The 25,696-nt window shown below is 33.8% G+C and overlaps 1 protein-coding gene across 1 annotated transcript in view; it reads right to left on the reverse strand.

Moving 5' to 3' along the window:
* ADGRB3 (adhesion G protein-coupled receptor B3) overlaps positions 1 to 25,696 on the reverse strand; it is a 427,438-nt gene that overhangs the window by 216,100 nt on the left and 185,642 nt on the right. Inside the window, exons 4-9 of the mRNA XM_015859145.2 lie at positions 24,685 to 24,846; positions 17,728 to 17,892; positions 15,864 to 16,028; positions 14,826 to 14,990; positions 8,555 to 8,656; positions 7,943 to 8,049 (exon numbers count right to left, since the gene is read on the reverse strand). Of these exons, the coding sequence (XP_015714631.1) occupies positions 7,943 to 8,049; positions 8,555 to 8,656; positions 14,826 to 14,990; positions 15,864 to 16,028; positions 17,728 to 17,892; positions 24,685 to 24,846 (866 nt within the window). The remainder of the gene's footprint in view (positions 1 to 7,942; positions 8,050 to 8,554; positions 8,657 to 14,825; positions 14,991 to 15,863; positions 16,029 to 17,727; positions 17,893 to 24,684; positions 24,847 to 25,696) is intronic.

The raw sequence follows: 25,696 nt of genomic DNA on the forward strand, positions 1-25,696 counted from the left end.
TTGTGATAAGAGAAAATAGAAAAATAGTTTGTCATTTTCCCGTCAAGTTATAGAGGTGACAAAACAGAGCTGACTCTGGCAGATTCTGGGCTTACAAGGGAGACAAGGCAAAGAAAGCAAATAATTTACTCCCCTTCTTCTCAAATGCTTCAGAGGTGAGAAGATGAAGAGAGCTGGCATATAGCAATAGGGTAGATTGAGGTAGAAGAAAAATGTTACCTTTGCCTATACATTTTAATCTACTAATTGTGCCTGCTTTGCTTTGCAACTAGATAAAAAGAAATGAAGCACTGTACTGGCAAAAAGAAGCAGTATATTTTTAAAAGGAAACCTTTGGTTTCTAAGTCATTTCACTGACGAGTACATGGATGGACTGAAATTCCATCATTGTAATGTAATTCAGAAAAACAAAATCATGTCCACTGAACTGCATCTCAGCTAATCACTATTCACCTCAGAGTTCTTTTTATCAAATTATATTATAGTCAAGATCTCACAAAATTGTGAATAACACAGCTGTGGAGAGAGGGGAAACACAGGGAAACACAAAAATTACTCCTTATTTTCATCTAAGCAACTGAACATTGACTTTCATCCAACACTGAGAAATATGCTGCATATGACTACAAAACAAGCTATACTAGTAGAGATTTTCTGATAATATTAAAGATGATCATATTTATGAGTATACTACAAACCTCTTATGAACTGGAGTGTCCAAAAACCATCATAAGAAGTCTCACTCTAGATACAAGTGTGTGGCAATGCAGCAATGCAATAACAGCATCATTTAAGCAGATCCCTCAAAAAATTAGTAAAAATAAGTAACTCTTACTCGAGGCATTTCAACCACTCTTTTATCTCAGCTATCTTTTTTTTTTTTTTTTTTCTCCTATCCAAAATAGGCTTTTGAACTCTTAGCCACTGATTCTATTCTTGATTAGAATGTGTACACTCACATATAGTTGTGGATTCAACAACAGTTGAATTTCTTATTGTCATGAACGATTTTACACTACTTGTATAAATGAAATAAAGAAAGAAAAAGGAAAAACATCAGCATAAAACTCCTCTGCAGATTCAATCCACTGGAGGTGTGCTGGTTTAATTCTATTTACTCAAAACACCCAAAACTCACTATTAGGTTATTTTTTTTACTAATAGAGTGAGGGAAAAAAAAAGAAAAAGAAAAAATAAAATAAAATAAAATAAATAAAATAAATAAAATAAAAAACGGACTGAAACTTGAAAGAAGATGAGAACTGAGAACTGCAGAAATCCTACTACACTACCACCACCAACAACAAAGCACTTGGAGAATGCATTCTCAATTGAATAACTTTCTGTAGTGAAGACCAGATGCCTTTCTATGAAAGATGCTTTAATTCAAAAAAAAGGGTCATATGGGAAGTCAAGTATTCACAATGCTCATTTTCTAGAATTAAGTTCTATAAAACAGATAAAAGCAGAAACTGTTGAAACAAGAAAAACGGACAGCTTACTGAAGTACACAGGAAGTTGTCGAAAGGAAGTAAATGCAAAAAAAAAAATAATAATTACTTGGAATTTGGTCTGTCACTAAGTATCAATTAAACAGCCCAAGTGGCTAGATTATAACAGTAAAAATACAACTATACAGCATGTCTTTTGCTTTAACTTTGTGCTACAAGGAGACACAATGCCTTCTGATTCAGTTTGTATTTTCTCACAGAGTTGCTAAATCTGACTCGACAATGTGTTCAGTCAGTGGAGTTATATAAAGTTTGATCTACTTATAAAATTTCAGGGATTTAGAATATCACTTTAGAATATTTTGGAGACATCTTTTATGAAAACATATGAGAAAGTATTAGTTACAATAACAAAAGAGTAGTTCAACTAAACAATATCAGGTTAAAATAATTATGCAGACCATTTTCTGCTCCCAGGTCAAAGGAAGATCATCATCTAATCTGCCTTCTCACATATAACAGATACTCCTTAAAGTGATGAAAATATCTTAGTTGACCAAAAGATTTCACTTTAAACTAATTTGTAAAGGTAGAAACAGAGAACAGCATTTAACAAGGTTCTTAACTTTTTCCATGGAAAAATTCATTTGGTAAAATACGCAAATAGTCCATAAAAACAAGACATGTCTATTTCACAGCTCAAAACTGTAGAGATAGAGAAATCAGAGGAATTTTTTACTGTCAGATGAAATTTAGCGTGATCAGATATGTGACCATGAACAACTCAGAAGGAATTTGAGAAAGGATGTCCTCTACCACTAGGTCTTAGCCATCTAATTTCACATTTAAACAGATACTTTGAATTCTTTCTTTGTCATAACCGCCACTTTCTCAAGAACACGTTTAGAAAATTGTGCATCAATGGGCAAAATATTCCTGCTTAGCTGCACAAAAGGTTGGTAACAGTCTTGAAACTTGATTAGGAAAACACTTGATTAGGAGCGTTTTCGTATTGCAAAGCAGCACTTATTGCAAACACACTAAAACAATACAAGACATTCTGAAGAAAAAAAAAAAAAAAAAGTCTGATATATAATCTGCGATGCTTACTTTTCCATTCATTAAGCTACTGCTTGATCCCTTAGGTCACATGATTAAAGTAGGCAAAGCATACTTATTTATCATTTTCTTTTTCCACTTATAGTGACTTAGTAAAAATAATCCCATTTGGGTTATTTAAATGTTATTATTAGAGCTTATCAAATAATTTACAAAGGGTTTATTTCATGGATTTGGGCATTTTTGTCCTTTAATTTGCTCAGTGAATAATTTTTCATATTAGCCAACCAGCTGTATAAACTAGTCAAACAGCATTTGTTAAATTTATTTGATGACTGATTTCTACCAAATGTTGGATAAATTATTCATGACTAATTGATTCTCTTATTCAAAGAGATCTAATTATCATTCCTAGTTTTAAAAGGGACCTGTATTCCATAGCACACAAGACAAAATAAACTAATGAAAGTATAGGGAGTATATTTTTGGCATAACTGAGCTTCTTTAACCACTTGATTGCCTTTACTCAAGGTTCTCCACGCCCTCCTGTGCTGCAAGTTGCCAGTCTTCATACCATGAGTGAAACCTTTCTCCTTCCCTGTTCTGTCAGGTTCCACTGTATATTCTTCTCTTCAGAGATTCTGCAGTCATATTTTTACTGTACTAGAGATTTTCTGTGCTTTGCTATGAGAGATATAAACACTAAGAAGAAAACTGTCTAGGCACAAGTTTAGAAGACCCAAAATAATTTCTTCTGTTTAATCTGTCTGCTTAAGTTTCCCATTCACACAAAAGAGAGATGTAGTAGAGGCTCATCTAAAGGATATGTTGAGGATATACATTAGTTAAAGATCTTGAATTACTCTGAATCTGTCATAATAGAAAGTTAAGTGCAATACTGTTGTGATTTAACCCCACTTGACAGCTAAGCACCACACAGATGTACACATGCTCCTCTTGCAGAGGGATAGAGGTCAGAATTGGAAAAAAAGTAATGCAAAATGCAAATGCTCACCATCAGCTGACCACTGTTCCAACTGTGCCCCAATAGCAGCAGCCCTGGAAAACTTTTCCCCCAGTTTTTATTGCAGAGCGCAATGTTATATGGAAAAAACCCTTTGGTCACTTTGGGCCAGTTGTTCAGGCTACCCCTTTGCAATTTCCTGTGCATATCCAGCCCCACCTTTCCAAGAGACAGAAAGACCTTGACTCTGTGTGAGCACTGCTCAGCAACAACTAAAACATGACAGCATAACCACCACTGTTTTCATTAAAAATCCAAAAATAGCAACATAAGTACTCCTATGAAGAAAATTATCTCAGCTGAACTCTGCACAAATAGCCATATATTTATCAAAGAAATATTCATATAAGTAGACAATTCCAGTTAAACCATAGAAATCCCTGCCTTCTTCTCATATATTCAAAATATAATGAATGTGCCTGTTCTGCGCAGTAATTCTGCCTGGCATATTCTACAAGCGGTTGGAAAAGGAGCCAGTCAAATTATTTATAGTGCTGATCCTTATGAACAAAATTTATTATTAGCTACCACATTACTCTCCATACAAGTCTCAAGTCAAGACGAAGCACATGCAGTGTAGTTGAGTTTCTCCTACTTAAATGGTGCTTATTACGGGTGGAAATCTGTTCCTAATCACTTTTAGGAGAATAAAAGAGAAAAATCTAAAAATACGTAACTCTATGCATGAGAAAGTGCAACTATACTGTACCTGTACATATGTGTTCATAAATTAAGGAAACAAAACTACAGTGCCAATCAGATGTGGTGGTGGAAAAATTAACACTTTCTATAGCATGAATCTATTGTTTATTGTGGACATCTAGTCAAAAATTGTTGCTAGTAGAAATATGTTATCTTTAGGAAGAAAGTACAAAAAAACATATTGATGTTAGAGGGACAGTCTATGAATTTACACTGCACTGTTTTTGCCTTACATGAATTCCCAATTCAATTGGAGTAGTAGGAGTCAAAATTTCATAGAAAAACAATGCCTTTGTTTGGAAGGGACTTTAAAGAATAACTAGTTCTAATTCCCTGCCACGAGCAGAGTTGACAATGACTAGATCAGGCTGTCCAGGGCCTCATCCAACCTGGTGTTGAATACCTCCAGGGATGGTGCACCCATACCTTCTTTGGATAATGCATTCCTGTGCCACATCACTTCCTGAGTAAAAACTTGGTCTCCATCCTGTTTATAAACTCCCAGCAGGTATTAGAAAGTTGCAATGAGGTCTCTCTGGAGCTTCTCCTAGCTAAACAAGCCCAGTTTCTTTGTTACTGTTCTTTTGTCTCTCTGTTACTGGGGAGCTTAGAAATAAACACACATGTGGCCCAATGGACACACAAAGCTCTGAAATTCTCTACCCACAGCCCAAACGGCTTAAGCATGAATTTTTTTTTAACTATAAATATCTAATAATGGTAGATAAGAAAAGCCTCAAGAATATTTTCTACACTTGAGGCCAACAAGTGCAGCCAGCTTGTATCCCTCAACCTAAACTCATTTAATTCACTCTCCAAGACAAAGATGATTTTACTGCCTGCTGGGAATGGTTGCTCTGCCATGTTGTCTTCTAAATGTTGCTGGTATGGTCTAAAATTATGTCAGGAAGTATTCTAATATATACAAAATTAAACAGTGTAGATGGACGGCATTAAAGCTTGGACACTCATACTTATTTACTACTGTAATTTTAAGTGCCTAGTTCAGAATCTGTGCAGACGAGTCAGCAAGCTCTGTAATCAAAGTAGTATTATTTAGCTCCCATCATATGCTACGTTCTTCCTTGGGGAGCATTTCTTGGGCATAGGACTGTGAATTCAGGTCCATAATTTTTGGGCTAGTTCTGAATACTCAGTGACTTGTTTGGAGGGCAAAGAGACAATAATCTGTTTACATTCTTTCAGGCAGGCATGCCTTCAGCATATAATATATTGTCTATATGTTATATATATCAAGTGCTTTAAATGAACTTCAGAAATACCACATTCGAAGACTATACACCTATTTTTATTTCAGTTGTTTCAGATAAGAAATGCAAACATTTTAACTCAGACTCGTATTTCAGGTGAACCTTCAGAAAACTGAGTGCCAACCCCACTATTCTTAGTCTGAGTTAGCAAAATAACATTATTTGTAAGCACACCGAGGCATCTCATAAATTTGTGCATAAGCACATACACTTATTATTAAAAAAGTGTCTGTCAGCAGTCTCCTTATAAAGCCCCATTTTCAGGGATTTACAGAGCTGACATACGTCTGTTATGGGGAAAAGCCTACATTTGCAGGGTGATGATCTTATAGATCCTTGAATTTCTATGATCTTTTAAATATGTTTAACATAAACATTATGTTTATTTGAGAAACAGCAAAATGTAACAAGCAGATTTTCTTTTGAGCAGCTTCCAAATAAAAAATAAGTCATTTTTTCCCTTTAAATTATATGTATATAAACTGAAAATGTCTGAAACGTTGCGTAGTAATTAGATAGTGTTTAGATGCTTGTGTAATTTTAAAGAAGCTTTAGCTATTTTTGAATGTTCTTATCAAAAGATGATTTCACAGTATAGTATAATCATTTTTAATATTATCAAAACGGAAATACAGAAGAATAGATATAACTGATCTAGGATATAAACGTTTTTGGTTTTTTTTTGTATGTTTGTTTTTTTGTTGTTGTTGTTGTTGTTCAGTGTTCTGGTGGGAAGACATGCAGCTTTTCAAAAAATACCAGTGTCTCACCAAAAGCAAGCAAGGTAAGTCATACTGATAAATAACATGAAAAACTATTTCTCATTATTTGAGTTCCCTGAGAATTATTACCAGAAAAATTATCTGAAGTCTGAATATCAATACAGAAACAGTGGAAATAGGACCAACACTATGAAACTTAGAGACAAGAAAGGATTGTGAGCCAGATCAATACTAATCACAGAATCACAGAATCACAGAATTGTAGGGGTTGGAAGGGACCTCTAGAGATCATCGAGTCCAACCCATAAATTATTTAAATCTTTTAGAAGATGCTACTATTTAACAGAAAAAAAAAAAAAAAAAAAAAAAGTTTAAAAAGAAATAACTTGCTTTTAAACATCATCTCAACAGAAAAAAATTCATTTGAACTTTTCAATCACAAAATTTTTTTTTTGTTCAACAACGTGCCATTATTGTTTCTATTCAAAACTGCACGTACTATATGCAGACATTGCCTTTATTGTGCTATTATTTACAGAAATACGCCTTCTAAACAAATAAAATGCAACTGTATTTCTGTCATTGCCCAAATATGAAAGAATGCTATAGGCAGACTATATGCAGCTGTTATTCATATATATATATAATATAATTAAGTACAAATTCAATGAAGCAGAAGTGCAACTGAAGGAAACTCATAAAAATTTCCTCCAGGTTTTGGGGAACAACCACAAGGTTACTACTTTTCAATCCATTGAGGATTTTTAAAAATACCGCCTAAGTGTTGCTCTTGGTGCAGAGACTGGAAAGATACGAAGCACACGGATGTATTAGTGCCCCTGTGCTGAATGATTAATGGCAGAATAATAGGAAAGTCAGAAAAACTATACTGCACAAGCAAAAACCATTGTTCCTGAGAATTTCAAATGAACTCTTTCCTTAGAAGACAAGTGCAGAATACCCGACTATGAGAATAATGTAACCACTGTAATAAGCATATACCAGAGTAGTATATTTATAATGTAACTTATTGCATATAAGCATATATTGCATATACTTGCCTATAAGCATATCTCAGCAGTATACAGAATAGTTCAGTTGGAAGGGACATTAGGAGATATAAAACTGTATATAGTAATATGTAGCATATAGCTTAGCAAATAAAATTTTTTGTTAAGCATTGTGAAAAAAGTATTTCTTCATCTAGATAAACTTTACTTTTTCCAGGATATTACAATAACTTCAACCTATAATCATTTATGTTGGTTACATTTGAAGGTGAAGTTCTATATTTGATATTAGGATGAAATATCATTTCTGACTTCCTAGTGTGCAATTAAAGAATTCAAGGCACTATAAAATTACTCAGCAGGTCGCTCTTTCAGTAAATCTCATTTATTCACATCTCATTTTCTAATAAACCAAAATATGTGTCTTACTTTCTGACCCTTATAAAAGTTTTGCACAGTGGGCGTGGAAGAAGGGAATCTGAATCACTTTTCCATTACAACAGTAAGATAAAATACCTTTACTCAAGGACAAGTAATACGTCAGATCTAAATACATGAATAGAAATGTTTCTTTCTCAGGTCTGTTTTCCTCCTGACATTTCTCATCATAAATTTACTTGAGAGTAAACAGGTAAGCTTCTTTTCACAGGAATGGTTAGTAGTGAATAAACAGAGCAAGTACTAAAGCTGGCTTTGCACCTACTGAATGCTGCAAGTGTCTGTACTCATTTGATATGCATCTAGCAAAGCTCGGATGTTCCCAGAAGGCCACTCCATGAACACTGAGAGAGCAGCGTCTGCTAGTGGTGCCTGTAAGTCAGAAAGACAGAAAACATTTATATATGTGAGAGCATTTGGTAAGAATGTAGTACATAAAATTTGCTTTCTCTGTTATTTTAAAAGCACACACAGACACAATTTCATACAATAATCACCAGCATATAGAGAGTACTACAAGATGCTGAAACACATTTCAGTGTTCATTTTGTGGGTTTTTAGCACTGTTTTGGTAATTAAAAAGATGTTTATGTTTTGCTTCATTTTCATAAATTTGCCTGGTGGGTTTTATCAGATTGATTTGTCACCTTTCTCTCTGTGTCTATAATACATATACAAACATATATACTTCACAGTCCCATAGATGTAAACTATGAAACATCATATTATATGATATATGATGTAAATATATATGCATATGTAAATATGTGAGATATGTACATTCACAGATATATACATACGCATGTGTACATCTAGTGATCATTTCTAAAGCATAAAACAATGATTTTTCCCTTTTTGTTATTGCATAATTCCATACCTGTGGCATTGAGAGGACATCTATTGAATGCCATGTCCCCAGCTGGGGTCCTTTTCCACACCATTGACATCAAATAGTCTTCAGGACATATTTCATAAGGTGCTGCCATTTAGAAATGAGAATTTTAAAATAAAAATTAATGTAAAAGAGACATTTTCCATCAAAAACGTAGGTCTTCCATCTTGTACTAATTCTCCCTGAGATGTACATACTAACAGCTTTTGGTATCATTTTAAAAATGAAACATAAAAATGCAACAGCGATTTTTGGATAATAACTGTCTTTGTGATGGTTATTATTTCATAGTCTGTGCCCTTATTGTGTTCAACATACACTCTTTAGACACGATGTTAATGTGTTTCTTTATTCCTACTTTGATCAATAGTGTTAAGTGTCTACCAGAAGGTGACAATTAAATGGTTATAAACTGCTAAGTCTATCTCACACTAAGAATATTTTTTTTTCTAAAATTTAAAATATGTGTGAAATATTCTGTTCTAAATTTACAATTTAAACTCCACATGTGTTAAATATTCTGAAGTCCAAAAATGAAGCTATTTCTTGGAAATGTGTTTCATTACAAGATGGTAATTAAGAAGGGAACTCTATGAGTGGTTATAAAAAAATCTGAACTTTCATTGCTTATTGCAGTATCATTAAAAGTAGAAAATATTTTCACGTTTCCATAGCAACAGAACTACATGGGAAAGAAGAAATTTTTACAATTGCATTGTGTTGTTTTTTTCACATGGTTATGACTTACAGATTACTTTTGCTCTTTATATTTTGTTTATTGTATATTCCCAGCTTATGATTTTTGAGTTAATTTGATCAACACAACAAATGTGGCTGAAGTCACATCACAACTTAAAGCACTGACAAATATCAGTTGCTGAAATCATTACAAGTTCAGCAGAGAAAAAAAAAAACCAAAACATTAGTTATTTAAAAGTAGCATTATATGTATTTCAGGAGAATTGTAACCCTAAAACAGAAAATAAAGGAACAAAAAAAAAAAAAAAAAGAATAACGGAATGGGAAAGTAAATACTGTCATTATTTTACAGATGGAGTGAGAAGAAAGCAATTCAGTGATTCACCCATGGTTACATGGGAAATCTCTAGCAGAGGAACAGACTGCAGGTTTTTCCCATCCAATTGCCTACGCCATAAAACTGTCCCTGTTTTGCACTTCTACTGACAGAAGACTGAGGTGAGGGAGGGAAGAGAACAGTCTTTTGCACATAGCTGCACCCTCTCTCAGCAAATGACAAAGAATACCTTGCAGATGGCTCAGTAATGCTAATATGAATCACACTTGGGCAGAAAAATTGCCTGCTAAAATTGCCTCACCACCAGCATTCTTGAATCGTAAATCAAGACAGACCGTACTGCTAAAAATGCACGATATCCATTAACGTCAAAACTCAAAGCAAGTTGGTTATATTCTAGAATATAGGTAGAATATGGTTATAATCTAACATACCAAGTGTTTCAGATATGCCCAAAAAGTGGATGCAAGAAGCTAGAGCTACAATGGTAAAAGTCAGACTTTGACAAACATGAGCCATCTGGTGATAAACACAATTACTATCCTTTTATGATCTTACAAACAAAAGAAATGTTCTGTTTTGTGTTACATAAGATTAATATAATGCAGAAGTTATGTTAGGAATTACATAAACATGTTAAAACTTAGAGCTCTTTGAGTATGTCTGTCATTCAGCTTTGTCCATTTCAAGCACGGCGTGTTCTCTAAGAACACTTGCCAGAGCTGAATCTGAGACCTAAAAATCTTACCTCTACAAATAATGTTTGGAGGATTTTTTTTTCCTTCCTGAATATACCGTACGCATGCACATATGCTTACATATAATATGTTCTCTGTTTTATGTTAGCAAGTCACAAACAATACAAGAGGTTTTCCACCTATCTGCTTAGAAGAGTGGTGCTTGTGTGTTTTTACAAGACCTTTCAAAATTTAAAATTGCCTTTAAACTTGATCTTAGTGCCAGAGATAACCTGTGTACCCGTGCTTTGTGTTTAAAGTAAAAAAGATGCAGAGTTATCTGGAGAGAGATGCAGTAACAAGTTGTAACTGAGCCCAGGCAAGCAAATTTTACTAGATCCTTTCTGACTTTGTGCTGTGCACCTAGATGCCTTTCAACACAATGTACCAACACTTTACATCAAGGAATGGTGCACATAAAAAGCAAACCAGTTCTTTCCTAAGCAAAAGTACATTTGGCAGAGCTTTCCAATCAGTCATCCACCCACATTAAAGCATCTGCGATTCTCCAACCCAAGTTGCACATGGTAACATTACAGTCACATTTGAGTGGTACTGTATCTGAGTTAAAAAGCTTCACTGGTTCTGCTGTCTCTGGTAGTTCAAGTACTTTTGAAACTTTGGCATAATTAATTCATAGCACAGTCACACAAAAAAATGGGAGTTAGCTGTAGAAAATTATATAGAATTGCTAAAATTTAGAAGCAAACAGCAAATACCTCGAAAAATTTGCTAAGGCTGGCAAATAGAAAACAGATCTCTCTTTCACTGACAGTGTGATTCAGCAGCCTCTTCCCACACAGACCATGTACTCAAATTTACCCTGTTTTGCCTTCCCTGTTATGCAGTGATAGGCCTGATTTAATCTTATCTAAGCACAACAAGGCTTGACAAAGTCAATAGTCTAGAAGCACAGTCCTCTTCTAAAACTGCCAGTGAGAGGACACACACCTCCAGGAGGCAATCAAACCAAATCTGAAAAAGCTGTTGTACAGAAGAGCAAGTAACACACATAACCTTATCGACATCACAATCTACATAAGAAGCTAACATAAATGGGTAATGGTGACAAAAGAGTGAAGGTGTTTAGCCAAAGATACACAGTAGTCTTGAATCCTAATTCAATGCCCCATGTAACCTCTAACAAAAACAAAACAAAACAAAACAAAAACAAACAAACAAAAAGCTTTTGACCATTTTGTAGAGTAGTGTCGTAATCAAAGATACAACAGTGTCTAATGGTTTAATTTTATTATTTAGTTGTTGACAATTACTTGACTCTTCCAACTTCTCACACTATCACTTCTAGCTAGTACTTCTGAAGGAATGTACCACCTTCAGTACAAAATCATTACCTTGGCTTTGGCAATACTCTACACTGTAGATTTTTTCCATTAACATTCAGGGCAAAACTATTCCTACATTATATCTTCTACAACTGACAACAGCCTGATGAGAAATATAATGAGGTTCAATTCTGATTATAATCTAGGAAAAGCATAAGTAATGGAACATGTATAATTACTATGGAATTCTGTATTATGGAAGTAAGCATTTCTAGAAATCGGTAGTGTATCTCTGGAACCTAAGATATTCTTATAACTGTTATAAGAACATGGTTCTGCTCTTATAAAAATGATTTTGCAGGTGCCGTTGATACAGAAATCTGATTAATCTGGTACTTTCCTCTCTGCTCTCTCATGTCCTTTAATTTTTACTTCTTGATTTGATAAAATTTATGTTCTGTTTTTGTTTTTTTTTAAATTTTTTTCAAAATCTTCTTATCAGCCTGCCACAACATGGGTTGCAATTTGTTTTATTAGCCAGTTATCACCTTTATTCCTATAAGATAGACCTACTATTTGTTCATCCTGTATTAAATTTTCCAATGACTCCTGCTCAACTAGCTGCCTAGGAAGTCCAGTATGCTTTTTCTTTCTTATATTTGTTCACTATTTTATCCTTCACAAATGGATTCTTTAAATCCTTAATGCTGCCGACCTGTTAGGAGTGAAAAACAATTTTAGATGTTTGAGATGCTACAAAGGAGAAATGACGGATGTCAGACTATATACAGATTTTTGTCTTTCATTCCAGTATATGACACAACAGTAAGAAACAATCATAGTTTTAAAATTAATAATTGTGAATAGAAACCATTCCCAAAGAAATATTCTCAGTGTTTGCCTACAAACCAAGCTGACTCAGAAACTTGCTTCCAAATAAACTTATGAGCCTGCCTTAGTGCTGCTTTTATCCAGCTTCTAGAAATGCCTGATGTAATTCAGTCCCTGCCAGAACCACTTGAAGATAATCACTGATCAGCTATGAAGAAAATCTTGAACAATGTTCAGATTGTCCAGATCGCAGACAAACAAAATTCATTCAAAATTTTGAATTAGTCAAGTGAACAGCTCTGTTTGCAATATATCTTATTAGCTGTAAGAGCATAATAGGAAAAGATTTAATCTTCTTTTGTTCACACCATTATGTCAGCAATTTATAAAATTTCATTTTCTGTATGTATCCTTGGAGTGATACAAATAGATGAATCATATCCACTTAGCAAATATGTTACACAGATCTACAAAGATGTGGATCTAGTCTTATGTTAATGATAAACCAATGCTAATGTAATAATAATAAAATATATATATATATATAGTCTCTCATGTTTCTCAGAAACTTACACATAAAAAGAAATCAGTAAAACAAAACTAATTTTTCATCAACTTTGTATAGTACTCATCCATTTTGCTTCATGCTTATTCAAAAAAAAATTTTTTCTATCACTTTATTTTTTAGGACAGTTCTGGCAAGGTACCCACTGAGATGCTTTAGGAAACATAAGTCTAGAAATAAACAAATTAAATCTGTTATTCACGTGCAGTCTTCTGCAAAAGTATAATCAGAAAAAATGTTCTTTAGTTTATTATGATTTCTCTCAGTGTACTGGCTCTAATCTGGAAATAACCATGTTAATAAATAAATATAGAAAATGGCAAATAGTGCTCTGTGTTCATTTGACTTGTAAAAACATTTGTAAAATATTTTATTAACAGCAGGTGGCAACCTTTGAAAATTGGATTGTAGCAGCATGGTTTTACTTTTAAACATACAAACTATTTCAAGGTTGGTTTCATAAGAAGAAACTGGTTTATCTGAATGTCTGTTTATTGAGAACATTCACAATAATGTTCTCTTAGTGCAGTGCTTTTATAGAGAAAGTCTACATTTACTATGGAAATTAGTAAATATGAAAAATATAATTTATTTAGGAATCCAATATACATTCTGTTTTTTTTTTCCTGCCTTGTTTTGTATAATGTATGTGTTATTAAAGCTAAAGAAATCACTGGAGAATTAAAAGCTGCTAAACTTCACCAGCACAGTATTATATTTTTATCAACAAAGTCAGTCCTCGCATTGTTCTTCAAATGCATTGTACTACTCTACTGGAGATATCTTGACAACTGTTATTTGATGGCTGTCAATGGATAAACATGCTGTCTATAAATAAGTGGGCTCAATAACATAAAATTCACATCAGATATACTTCCTGCTTCCTGACCTAAAGCAACTTTTCCATTTAGTCCTTTCTGTCCCTAGCACAAAGCCATCAAAATATGGGGATGGCTAGATACATTTTGAGGCTTCCTAGCCACAAAGTTAAGAGCCCACGATTTCCCAAATGATATGCCATCCTTTACTATTTACAACTTGTTTCATTATCATATACCTATATAACAAGGCACTCTTTTTCTTTACTCTTCACAGGTAAGTAAGTATATTTTTATTCATCTGTTGTTTTTATTTATTCATGACTTTTGAAGGAGCTAAAATGTACACTTTTATTAGCTTTCTTTTAGAAAGACTTATATCTATTGTGAGGACAAAGTGCTGCAAATAAATACATTTAAGCATTATATTAAAGCAGAAGAGATGCCTTTTTAGGTTTATATGACTTTCACTTTTACAAAATGTCACTTATGTATTCATTCATTCTGTACATTAAAGTAACATTCACTATTTTTCTCTGATCTATACTGCACAGTAATTTTCCCTAAATGTTTAACACTGAGGTCTTTTGTACACAGGATAAAAGTAATCCATGATTTACAAAACCATACCTAATATACTCATATCAATGCATTAGAAAATAATTTCTGTAGCAAACAATAATTTATCCCAATGTTCATGTGCCCATGGAATAAAATATTTTTCTGATACATTTCTATATTATAGTATCACAATTTATGGCAAAGCTGTTGCATTGCTCGTATATCCATTGGACTAGTTTACACTTAGGTACATCAGCACAACTCTACTGAGAAAAACAGCAGTGGCTTGTCTAAAGCAAGACCAGAGATGGCTTTTAAGGACTACTTCTCTATAGATATTGATCTTGCCTCTCCTAAAGATGACCATTAAAGTAAGACATACTACAGTGTAGGTAATAACAGTGATTATATTTGGTTCTTACCAGGACACCTCTGTTCACTGCACCGTCTAACTTCCTCTCCAGTTCCTTCGCATTGCTGCCCAGTCACAGCAGCCCCCTGACAGATCCTTATTCGCCTCTCCCAGCCACCATCACAGGATTTGGAACATCCACTCCAGTGGCCCCACTGGTTCCACTGGCCATTTGCTGTTGGGAAAAGTATAATTACAGTTATGACAAAATGACAGTAATAAAGGAATTAGGTTATCCTTTACTTAAGTAGAGAAGAAAGCCTGCAAACAGAATTATGTAATAGTGACAGAAGTGATATTTAGTGGCCATGGAACCTCTAAAGATGGCCTCTATCTGGCCTCTGAAAATAGGCTTGTTGTCTAAATGATTTGTCACCCAATATAAAATAAAAACAATTGGTTAACTTTCACTCTGTGTTAGATTGCAAAACACTATCACATTTTTGTATTTTATATGCACTTGTATAATGCTGTAAAAGAGGCACACATAAAAACACACATTTGCAATATGCATAAGTATCATTTAAGTAACTAAACACATTCTTGGAAGTGTTATTTTAGAAGCAGGGTCTTATATGATCTGACAGGGCAAATGAGGCTTAGAAGTAGAAATACATGCAATTTAATCACCTTGGAAAGTTGCTTTTATACTACCAGTATATGAATACATGCAGTTTCAGAGCAAGAGAGAATCAGTTTATACATATTCATTTTTAAGGTTCTTGAGACACTTTATTAAATATTTTTGTCCTCAAACGGTTCTTTTTCAAACTCTTAAATGGTAAAACTGAAAAGCAGCTATGCAGCCCATAACACAGCCTTTTTTGGATGCATTCTCTTTTATCTCTAGGTTGCTCATCAAATTAAAAAGAAGACTGGCCCCAGCTCCCCTTCTCGAAAGGCTGCTCTGCTCCTTCACAGCCTGCTGAGAACTGTGGTGGTTCAGGAGCCTGCATGAATGGCAGTAGCCCCAAACTTAGAGCCATGGGTGCATCCGGCCCTTCTCCCTCCTCCTCCATTAGCCAAAATTGGGCAAGCAAGGACTTACCTGTGCACTCAGGATTATAGCACTCCCGGCTCTCAGCCCAAGGTCCCCTGCATTCAGAGCCGCCGTGGGCCGCTGCTGTGCACTGCCGGCTTCGCTGCTGGGTACCATTGGAGCAGGTCACTGAGCACTGACTCCATGGGCTCCACTCCTGCCACTGTCCATCCACTGTCAAAGCAGGCACAAAAAGAGATGGGTACAACAGAGTTACCACCAAAGCAATGCAAGGCTTCAGAGGTTTGTTCTAACACAGGGATTTGATCTTGGATATGAACACAGCTCTTTGGGCTGAGTCAGAAGGCATTTGACTTACAACTGTCAAGTACTGATCTTGTTATGAGTTACTTTAAAACAATTTGAAATGATTTTCTGTTTTCTTTTTCCTTTTTATCTCCTCATCTCCTCCTTTTCATCTCTTCAGATTTTACACTGATATAACAAAGGATGAATTATGACTTTGCCCACAAACCACGCCACTTGAAAGGCTGTGAAGTTTTCTTTTTCTCTAAAACAAGGTCTTATTTAAAAGACTTGTCTTTTAAGGCAAGAGTGGGGACCAATCTTGTATCATGCAATCCCTGAGCCCTTAAAAGTGATTCTGTACAGCTGCAGCTGTCACTCATATAAGTCAGCATATGAGATTCTCAGTCCTGATTGTAAAATAAACTCTGTTAGCTGAATAGGAATTACCACTTAACCTAACGCACAGACACCATTATCAACATTTATAATTAATTTATTTTTATCATTGAGCCTCCTTCTCAGGTAAACCATACAACAGACTTTTGAGTCAAAATGTAGATAAGAAAGAGCTTGCCTTGGTTGTTAATTTCTTACATCAGAAATTTTATTGATTGAAATAAAATATGAAAATGCAAAATAATAAAAAAAATAAACCAATTTCCCACGAATGTGAAAAATTACTTTTTTTTTTTTTTTTAATAATTTCTTGATAATTTCTTTCCAAATCAGCAGAATTCTTTCCAAACATGAAAGCTAGCTGCATTCATTAATCATTAAAGCTTCATATGAAGAGGAAAATATTATAAAATTTTCATTTCAATGCACTCCCTTCAGTTTATTCACTGCCATATCAAATTATTTAGGGTAGGAAAGATCAAGTCCATTATCATAGTGTCCTTGGAAAAAACTAATTCCGTGGCTTCTCCTATATATTTGACAGATCTTATCTTTAGGAACAAAAAGTATGTGAACTTTCAACTTCTGAAATACTGCTTTGAGGCTAACATATTTAACATGAAGGTTTCTTTACAAAATTGAACATTCATATTACAGCAAAGTGGAAAATGTATTTCCTCTGCTAAAAGCCACTATTGTACAGATGACTGCTCAAAATCGAAAACTATGAGACACATCTCAATTTTATCAAACTATATGTAATGCTTTTTCTTTTTCTTTTTCTTTTTAATACTAATGTGAACTGAATACATTAATTTATTCTCTACTAGTTTTATTTGGCATTTCTCTTCTCAACTTTGCCTCATGCTCATATATCATGTTAATTACTTTTGTGTAGGCTCAAGTGAAATTGCACAGCTACCAACTTGGCCAAAAAATAGATTAAGTCATTTTTTTTTGCAGTTGTATGCAAGACTAAAATTTAAAAAACAAAACAAAACAAAGTGCTGGAGTATGCTTTGTTCACCAGAATAAAACAAAGCTGTAGATCTCATCTGTAGTTATCCTTTGGACCACTATAGTCAAAACTGCTAGCAAGCCTACCCCTTCTACTCACTTTGTATGCCTTTCTGAACTTGTGTGTAAGCACGAAGGATAATGAAAGAAATCACAAACAACTCACATTGAATACACCATAACAAACCATAAAGTTGCTATACAAGCTCACCAGGGCAGAGTGCAATATTGCACGGTTTGTGTTGTGTTTCAGGTCCATCACATGATCTTCCCCCATACTGGGGAGGTATACATGACCTTGTCCTAGTTCTTTGGCCTCGACCACATGTGAATGAACACAAACTCCAAGGTGACCATTCCTCCCAAACGCCATGTACTGCAACAAACCAAAGGGATTTTAACCAGAAACAGACACATAAGAAACAGAAGGATTTCAAATAAAGCAGGATCAATATTGTAAAAGGGAATTATTTTACAAAATTCAAGGTAATTAGTACATATAAAATCTCTAGCATTGGTAAATTATTCTCCCATTAAAAAAAAAAAAAAAAAATCAATTTCAAACTCCTGTTTTCACTAAATTATACTTAATTTTGAACAATTATCTCTAATCTTTCCACTAATCTCACTCACATTTCCCTTCATTTATTCTTCTAAGGAAGCTGTCTTCCCTTTTCAAAAACTGTTCATGATTTTCTGGTGCATGACCTGATATGTATAATAGCTCTGATTTTCAAGAGACTGGTCTGTGTGAAAACCAGACACGTGCATTAGATCTCAGTATAAAAACTAAAAACCTGAAGGAAACAGAATTAAGTTCTATTTTGAAAATAAATGAGTAACCGCAATAATGTTATCATGAAAAACTAGGGCTCTTACAACTGTTTCACATGTTTATATTCATGAGTAAAAATGGCAGTACACATACTTGATTATCTTCCTCAAAAATATTAGGAGCAAATAAGCAAAAGAGATTTGCCATATATTGTTACTTGAACATATTCATTGATTTATCATATACAGTAGTGCATGCATCACTATCTTAAAAATGTTGACTCAACAAACTTCAACTACTTTAAGAAAACATAATAAACTGTTAACACATATAAAAATATATATATACAAGTAACTCACAAAATTTATATAAAGAAACATAGAATTTACAGATTTTCTAAATTATTTTTTATCCATTGCAGAAGAAACTAATACACAACATTCATCCAAGCTTATACATCATATGTATTCCCTTTTCAGAAACATCGGTAGTTAAATATTCAGCAAGTTCTTCAGCATAGTGTTGTTAAATATGTACCCATAAGAAAACTCTATGCTTGATTTGGCAAAACAGTTCTTTATAAATTGAAAATACTGCAAAACACATTTTACTTATTATTGTTAAATAGAAAACAAAACAAAACAAAACAACCAGTTGCACAGATTTTGTTTAGGCTGCATTTGGTAACAGGAAATCTTTATTAATGCTAGACATTTAGGAAAAATATAGTGACTTAGTACCCAGCCCGAATATTACAGTTGGTATCATATAACTGTGTTTCTGCAACATGGTCTGTCTGAAGGGTGTCTAGAGGGTGAAATAGTGTACAACACCTCAGTCTATCATTGCTAATGGTTTGCAACCTTACAAATGAAATAGATTTTCTGGTTTTCTTCACATTTCTTTCATCACTGTGAGAGAACTTCTCATTTATAGGTCTCCTTTGCCCTGAAGGCACGTTTCACCTCCCCAGCTTCTACAAATAAAACTGTCTTGTATGTAACAAAATAAAATTTCCAGAGGTAGAATTCAGTTGCCAAGGGTAGGAAGGAGGTACAACTCTCTGTTATATTATCCCTGAACATTCAGTAAGACCAAGGACAATTCTACATATAGGTATGTTGTACCGCATTTCATTAAAATTAAGGAAAACTGTTATTTCAGATTTTAATATTAAGATAAAATATTTTTTAGATAACAGCAGAGAAATTGTACCTGACAGAATACACCAAACTTCATACAGTGAAGATTTTCACCCACTAGATAACAGCTCAGATGGGCTAAAGGTTTTGAGTTGTTCTCATACAAGTGGTTGAAAAGTAGAATAATTATTTAATGTCCTACATAGCTAGCTTAATTAAAATACTCTGAATTTAAACACCAGATCAATCTGCAAAACAAACCAGCCAAACAAAACAAAACAATAAAACAACCACCAAGGAACATTCCAACTTACTGTCAAAATGATAGATTTTAGTCATTTAAGAAACCTTGATTGACTTTGACATTTTGTCAAAATCAGGAAACCTAACTCTCCTAAAAATAATAAGTTGATGACTATATCTGCATATAAGCCCTTATGTCTCATCTCCTCTTTAACATTTAGTAAAAGTAAAAACAGTAGAAAATAAAAACAAGAAATAGTTTAATTTACTGATACCACAGGGGCAGATTAAAAGATACTCATTTAAATCTAAGAAGAACTTCATAAAAAATAAGAAACATAACCATGAATAACTAATTATAGAAATATTATTCTGTAAAAATAACAAATTAGAGAGATGACAGTATATACACATAGATTTTTTTAGAGTTCATATAAGTTTACATCTAATGTTTAGTTTGGAGTTTCATTTTGATGTTGTCAAAATATTATGCTAGTTGTCTTCATTTAAAATAATTAGGAAAAACAAAACAAAACAAAACAAACCCCTCAAAAACAGTAACAATAACAACAGAAAAAAAACATGTGCTGAGGGCTCCTTTAAACTATTGTCTTGAGCCAAGAGGTTGTATATCTCTTCTGGCAAGAGTGATTACATGTTAGCAGGAACATGGAGTAATTATTTTGTGATTTTGGATATGAACAGAAGCCAGAAGCTAAAACAATATGTCTCATTTTGGGTGGATTCAATCTTGCACCAAATTCTGTTTCTAGTTTAAAGTGAGATGCACCCTAAATCATCTTCTGTGAAAATGACTGATAAATCAAAACTTCAAAGTATGCTACTGTACATATAGACTGCCATTTCTGAAAGCAGTAGGTAACTAAAAAATTAAATGATGGAGAAGGCTTACAACTAAGTATACAACCAATGTGAGCACTGAGATATCAAGAAGAATTAAAGTCCAGTGCATCCAGGACAGCTTTAAAAAACATTTTACTATTTCTTACATTTACTTTTTTTTTTTTTTTTTCCTGATATTTCACTTACATTTTCTTTTACATCATTCCCCAAATGCAAAAACCATATAAAATACAATGAATTATAGCCAGATGAGCTATGCCAAATTACACCAGATGGAGAGCTGGCCCACAGAGGAGTTACTGTTTTCTGTAACACAATTTCAGATGCAAGATTCATTATTTGGGACAAAAATATTCAAATTATTGCCAACCTATCTGTCAAAAACATTGCTAGCACAACGAGCTTGGATTACTCTCCCTTCACTCTGCCACTCTGTGAACCTAATCATGTTTAAGTGAACACCCACGGTGTTCACAATGCAGAACTTCTGTGAGATGGGAGGAGGTGTGAGGCCATGCAGGCCTTCATTCTACAAACAGATCTTGGTGGATTTTTGTTTTATTTTTTATTGAAGTTTAAATGCTTATGATTTGTTCAGCTTTAAACAGAACAGATATTGGAACAACAGTATGACCACTGGAGGAATTGCATGCGTGAATTTGAATGCTACAGTTTCTGATATGGTTTATGATTCTTCAGTACAAGTTAAACTGTACATTCCATTTTTTTTCTTAAATTGGTAGCAAATAAACTCAACAAAATTTCAGAAATCTGCCCTATCATCTTCATGATTACACCATATATCCATTCTATTTCTGCTGTGCCTCTTTTTAATTATAAAGCTAAATTTTCTTCACTCTTGCTTTCCCACTCTCAAGTGAAAGCCTGAACTTCCAGAACACAGATTACTAACAATAAAGTGGTAGGATATAAAACACTTAAAAAGACTTAAACAGTTTTGCAAGTTTAGCCATGCAGGCATATAAGGAAATATACAACATTTCAGCAATATGGCTAACCTTCACTGACATAAGCCTTGAGAAACAAAGTGAATACAGTGGTCTTAGCACAGTCAAAATAAAGCTTTTGAGCATACAAATGTTTGAAATGTTTTAGAACACTCTTATTCCTGTCATGTTTTGCCTTACTCATAAGTGTGAAAGTTCTGAATGTCAGCTAGATTTTGTAATGAAAGAAGTTGATGGCAATGAGGAAGGTGAAACTGAAACTGAGATGATCTGCAAGTATAGAAACTCAATGTTCTTACTCCTATCAGTCTTAAATGCATTAGCAATTATACTGCAAGCTGAAATGAATCAGTAGCACTGCAGTACTGGATCCTGAGATGCCCCTATTGGCAAAAGGAACAACAGTTAAGTGAACTATATTGTTGCTTACTACACTGCACATTCTGAGAAGTCTCCTGAATCCAAGATAGTGTCTGAATTACCTAATGGGTTTCCATCTCTGAATTGGTCTTAAACAAATATAAATAAGTGAAAAATTATGTCAACAACAGTTCCTTCAAGATTTAACTCTTGGTAATATTACACAGGTGTTATATATATGCACAGAGTGTATTCACAGAGTGAAAAGAAAAAAGCCTTCATGTACTTAGGCAAAACTTTTGTAGTCTAGCCAACTGTTGCATAACAATGAACCTGTTGTATCCCATTGTCAAAATTTATGAGGACAGTGAGGTAAGAGTTAAATGATATCCAGGGATATCTATTCCCAGTGGATGGTAAAGGGACTGTATAAAGACTATATGCAAACATGCTTTCAGGCTTGCATTAGTATTTTCAATTTGAACAAGCTCTCTTGAAATTTGTTGATAAATGGTTGAAGTACAGGCCCCTCTGCATAATTCTTTATTTTGAAGTGACAGATATGCTGTTTGGAAATGTTATCATGCATATGTTTGGATTCTTTGATAAATTCGTGTTTTAACTATAGTACTCTACAAACAATGTGATTTTTTTTTTCTATATGAGCTTGGAAGAATCTTGAATTATGTAACCCTTTGAGATAGAATGCATAGTATAATGAAGACAGAGGATAATAATGATAATTAAAGGGATGTCTGAAAACTTAATGGAGCTGTGACTAGGTAAAGCATCCTTCTAAACTGTTGATCTTGCATACTACCACACACAACGATTCCTGTAGCCAGACAGAGACCAATATAAATGAATAAGGCTATTGTAATTATGTAAAACAACATGCCTAGAAGACAAATTATCACAGCATGAGATAGATAAAGATTATTGGAATCAGGTGGAATCTTAAAACAATAAAATTTTGGCAATGTCACTGTTATTCAGTGAGAATTGGTAGCCACTGCTCAAACTGAATTCTGGAAACAGAAGCCATAACCTTAAGTGAGCACAAAATGTGAGGAAAGAGCTCCTCTGTGATTGAAAAATATGGAGCATTATTTTTGTGTGAGCTAATTTGTTAGATAATGTAAATTTTAGGAATTAACTTTTTTTCCATATTACTCTGAATAATTATCTTGGCTGTTGTGTTACATGGATTTGTTTTGATATGAAACTTTCTTATTCATTACTGGATAAAATTTTGATAAAATTCAATAAAATTAGGTGACTTAAACTCCTTGCCTCTTCTGAGGTAACGATAAATGGACAAGAAAACAGACAGAGCTGTGTATCTCATGAGAGTGCTGGAAAGTGTTTTCATTATTATATTTTATGTATAAACATGAAAGGAAACATGAAATGAGTCTTTATATCTTTGATTGTTTGGAAGGTTTGACCTTTTATTTTATAGTTTTCTTTTTTGTACTTCCTACTCTTATACTTCCAAATTGAGAGTTTTATTTGGAAAGTATCTCACCTCTGGTAGACTGCAAGGTAGCCTATCCTTTTGTTAATAGAGGCCATTTTCTTTGTATGGAAAATGTAAAGACACCACATTCAGACACACCTGGAGTTTTGTACCCTGAAATCCAGATGAATTGCTTATCTAGACTGAAAGATAAGCACTTGGTGCTGATAGCTGTTCTTATTATAGTGGTGGCTTACATAGATAAAATATTTTAAGTTTCTTTTAATTGTAGAGGTTCCGTAAAGGCTTATACTGCAAATATAAAACATCTGAGGTGGTCACAAGTTTTCAACACATAATAGCAACATGAATTTACCTGTGCTTGATGCTATTCACTGATACATGTTCAAAGGGTATGGAGGGCATGTGTATGAGACAGTACCATTTACTTCAGAAATTGAGTGAGTTTCCCTAGAATTTAAGGATGATCTCCACCCTACGAGAAGAAGCTTTACAGAAGAGCTGATGAATTTGAAGGGGAGCATATCATTCTTCCTTTTCAGAAACAAGGGAAAATGAGTGTAGTCACAGGCCTTCCCATTTCTTTCCCATTTAAGATAAATCATATCCATAAGCAGATTTTAAAGAAACAAGGTGTGTCCTTTCAGCAGCTACATCAAATGTGCCTGTTTCTTCTCCTCAGAATACTACTGAACTCTGACTATATCCAGATCTCTGAGACAAAAGGAGTAGGAAAACTGTAATGCAAGATACTGATGACCTTTTCTTTTTGTCAGCTGTAAGATGATTGTTTTTGTCCCATCTTTTGTCCTCTGGTGAGTAACTGCTACCCTTGCCAGATTAATGTAAAAGAAGACATCATTGTGCAGAGGACGCTGTCTGGCCCACTACCTATAAGACAGTATTCTAAATGGATAAACAATTGCAGAATCAAATTATCTGTGTTAACACTCTGTTAATCAGTCTCTGCTTCTTATATATTGGTGATCTGGCTTCTTCCGTAGTTTATATTCTATACTTCAGCTACGCCTTGTATTCTATTATTTTTTAGTGGAAAACAGAACAGAGACTTATAAAAAAAAAAACAACCTGAAGTTGTCAGAAGAAAGGACTCTTGTACACCGTGACTATTCTGAAAATAACAAATAGCAATTTACATGATAAAATTTTGTAGATGAATAGAATTACACTTCTCTATCCTAATTCATGTGCTCTTATGAAATTCATATTAAAAATGATAATAATAATAATAATAATAAAAATATATAGTTTCAAATTCTTATCATTATACAGTTCAAAAACATCCACAATTTTATTTATTGGCTGCTAACACTACCTGGACAGAGGGCAGTGTTATTGCAAACCCTTGATTCTCTTAAAGGGCCGCTGCAGTGTGTCCCGTAAGGTGATACACAAGTTCTGGTTCGCACCTGCGACCCTTGACCACAAGTAACTGAACACGTACTCCACTGGGCCCACTCTTCCACACCAGATTCACCTGTATTCAAGACAACAAACAAACATGAATATAGGGATAAGTATTAACGATACATTTTTCTTGCTGAAACTCATTACAGTCTGCCTTTGCAAATTAAAGACAAAATTAACATGTCAAAATAAATGTTTAAAAGTTCATGGAGTAAAGCAGCTGTGAAAATATGCAATGAATAAAAAATAAAGTCCTAAAATTCTGTAGTTTCATACTTCCCGTCAGAAGGAAACACGTTGGTCACTTAGGATCATTGATGACTTTCTAAGAATGAAGTGCCCTTCAACATTTTAGGAACAACATCACCCTCAGGAAACTTTAAGAACATAAACAACTATTTTTCTAGAACAGTAAAAGATTTATCTTTTATATTTATAATTCTCACTCCAGAATTAAAATTCTTAGAACTTTGCCAGTAAGGGAATTTAGATTCAAAATAACCCCAAACCAACTTCCTAATTTCTGTTCTTTTCTTGAGTGGAGGAGAGTCATCTAGCACCTTGCTACTGTGTGTAGTAACTTAACATTACATTCAAAACTGTCAGAATGGAACAGTGAATCAAAAATCATAAATTAACAATTTATCCAAGAAACTGATAAACTACTTGTCTGTAATTTGGAATATTTTTCATTTTTAAATGGCTACATCAAAACAGAAATATATATATATATATATATATTCCTGTTTTATAGGATGTGCTTTTCTAATTTTTATGTAATTACATTGAAAGATTTAAGTATAATGAACAAAATTGAATGTAATTTGTTAATCTAATATCTTTGAATTGTGTTGATTTTTACTGTTGATACAGAGCACATTATTATTATTATTTTGATGGTCATCTTGCCTGAATATTCA

This window comes from Coturnix japonica, chromosome 3 (genome assembly GCF_001577835.2).
Source record: "Coturnix japonica isolate 7356 chromosome 3, Coturnix japonica 2.1, whole genome shotgun sequence".
NCBI lineage: Eukaryota > Metazoa > Chordata > Aves > Galliformes > Phasianidae > Coturnix > Coturnix japonica.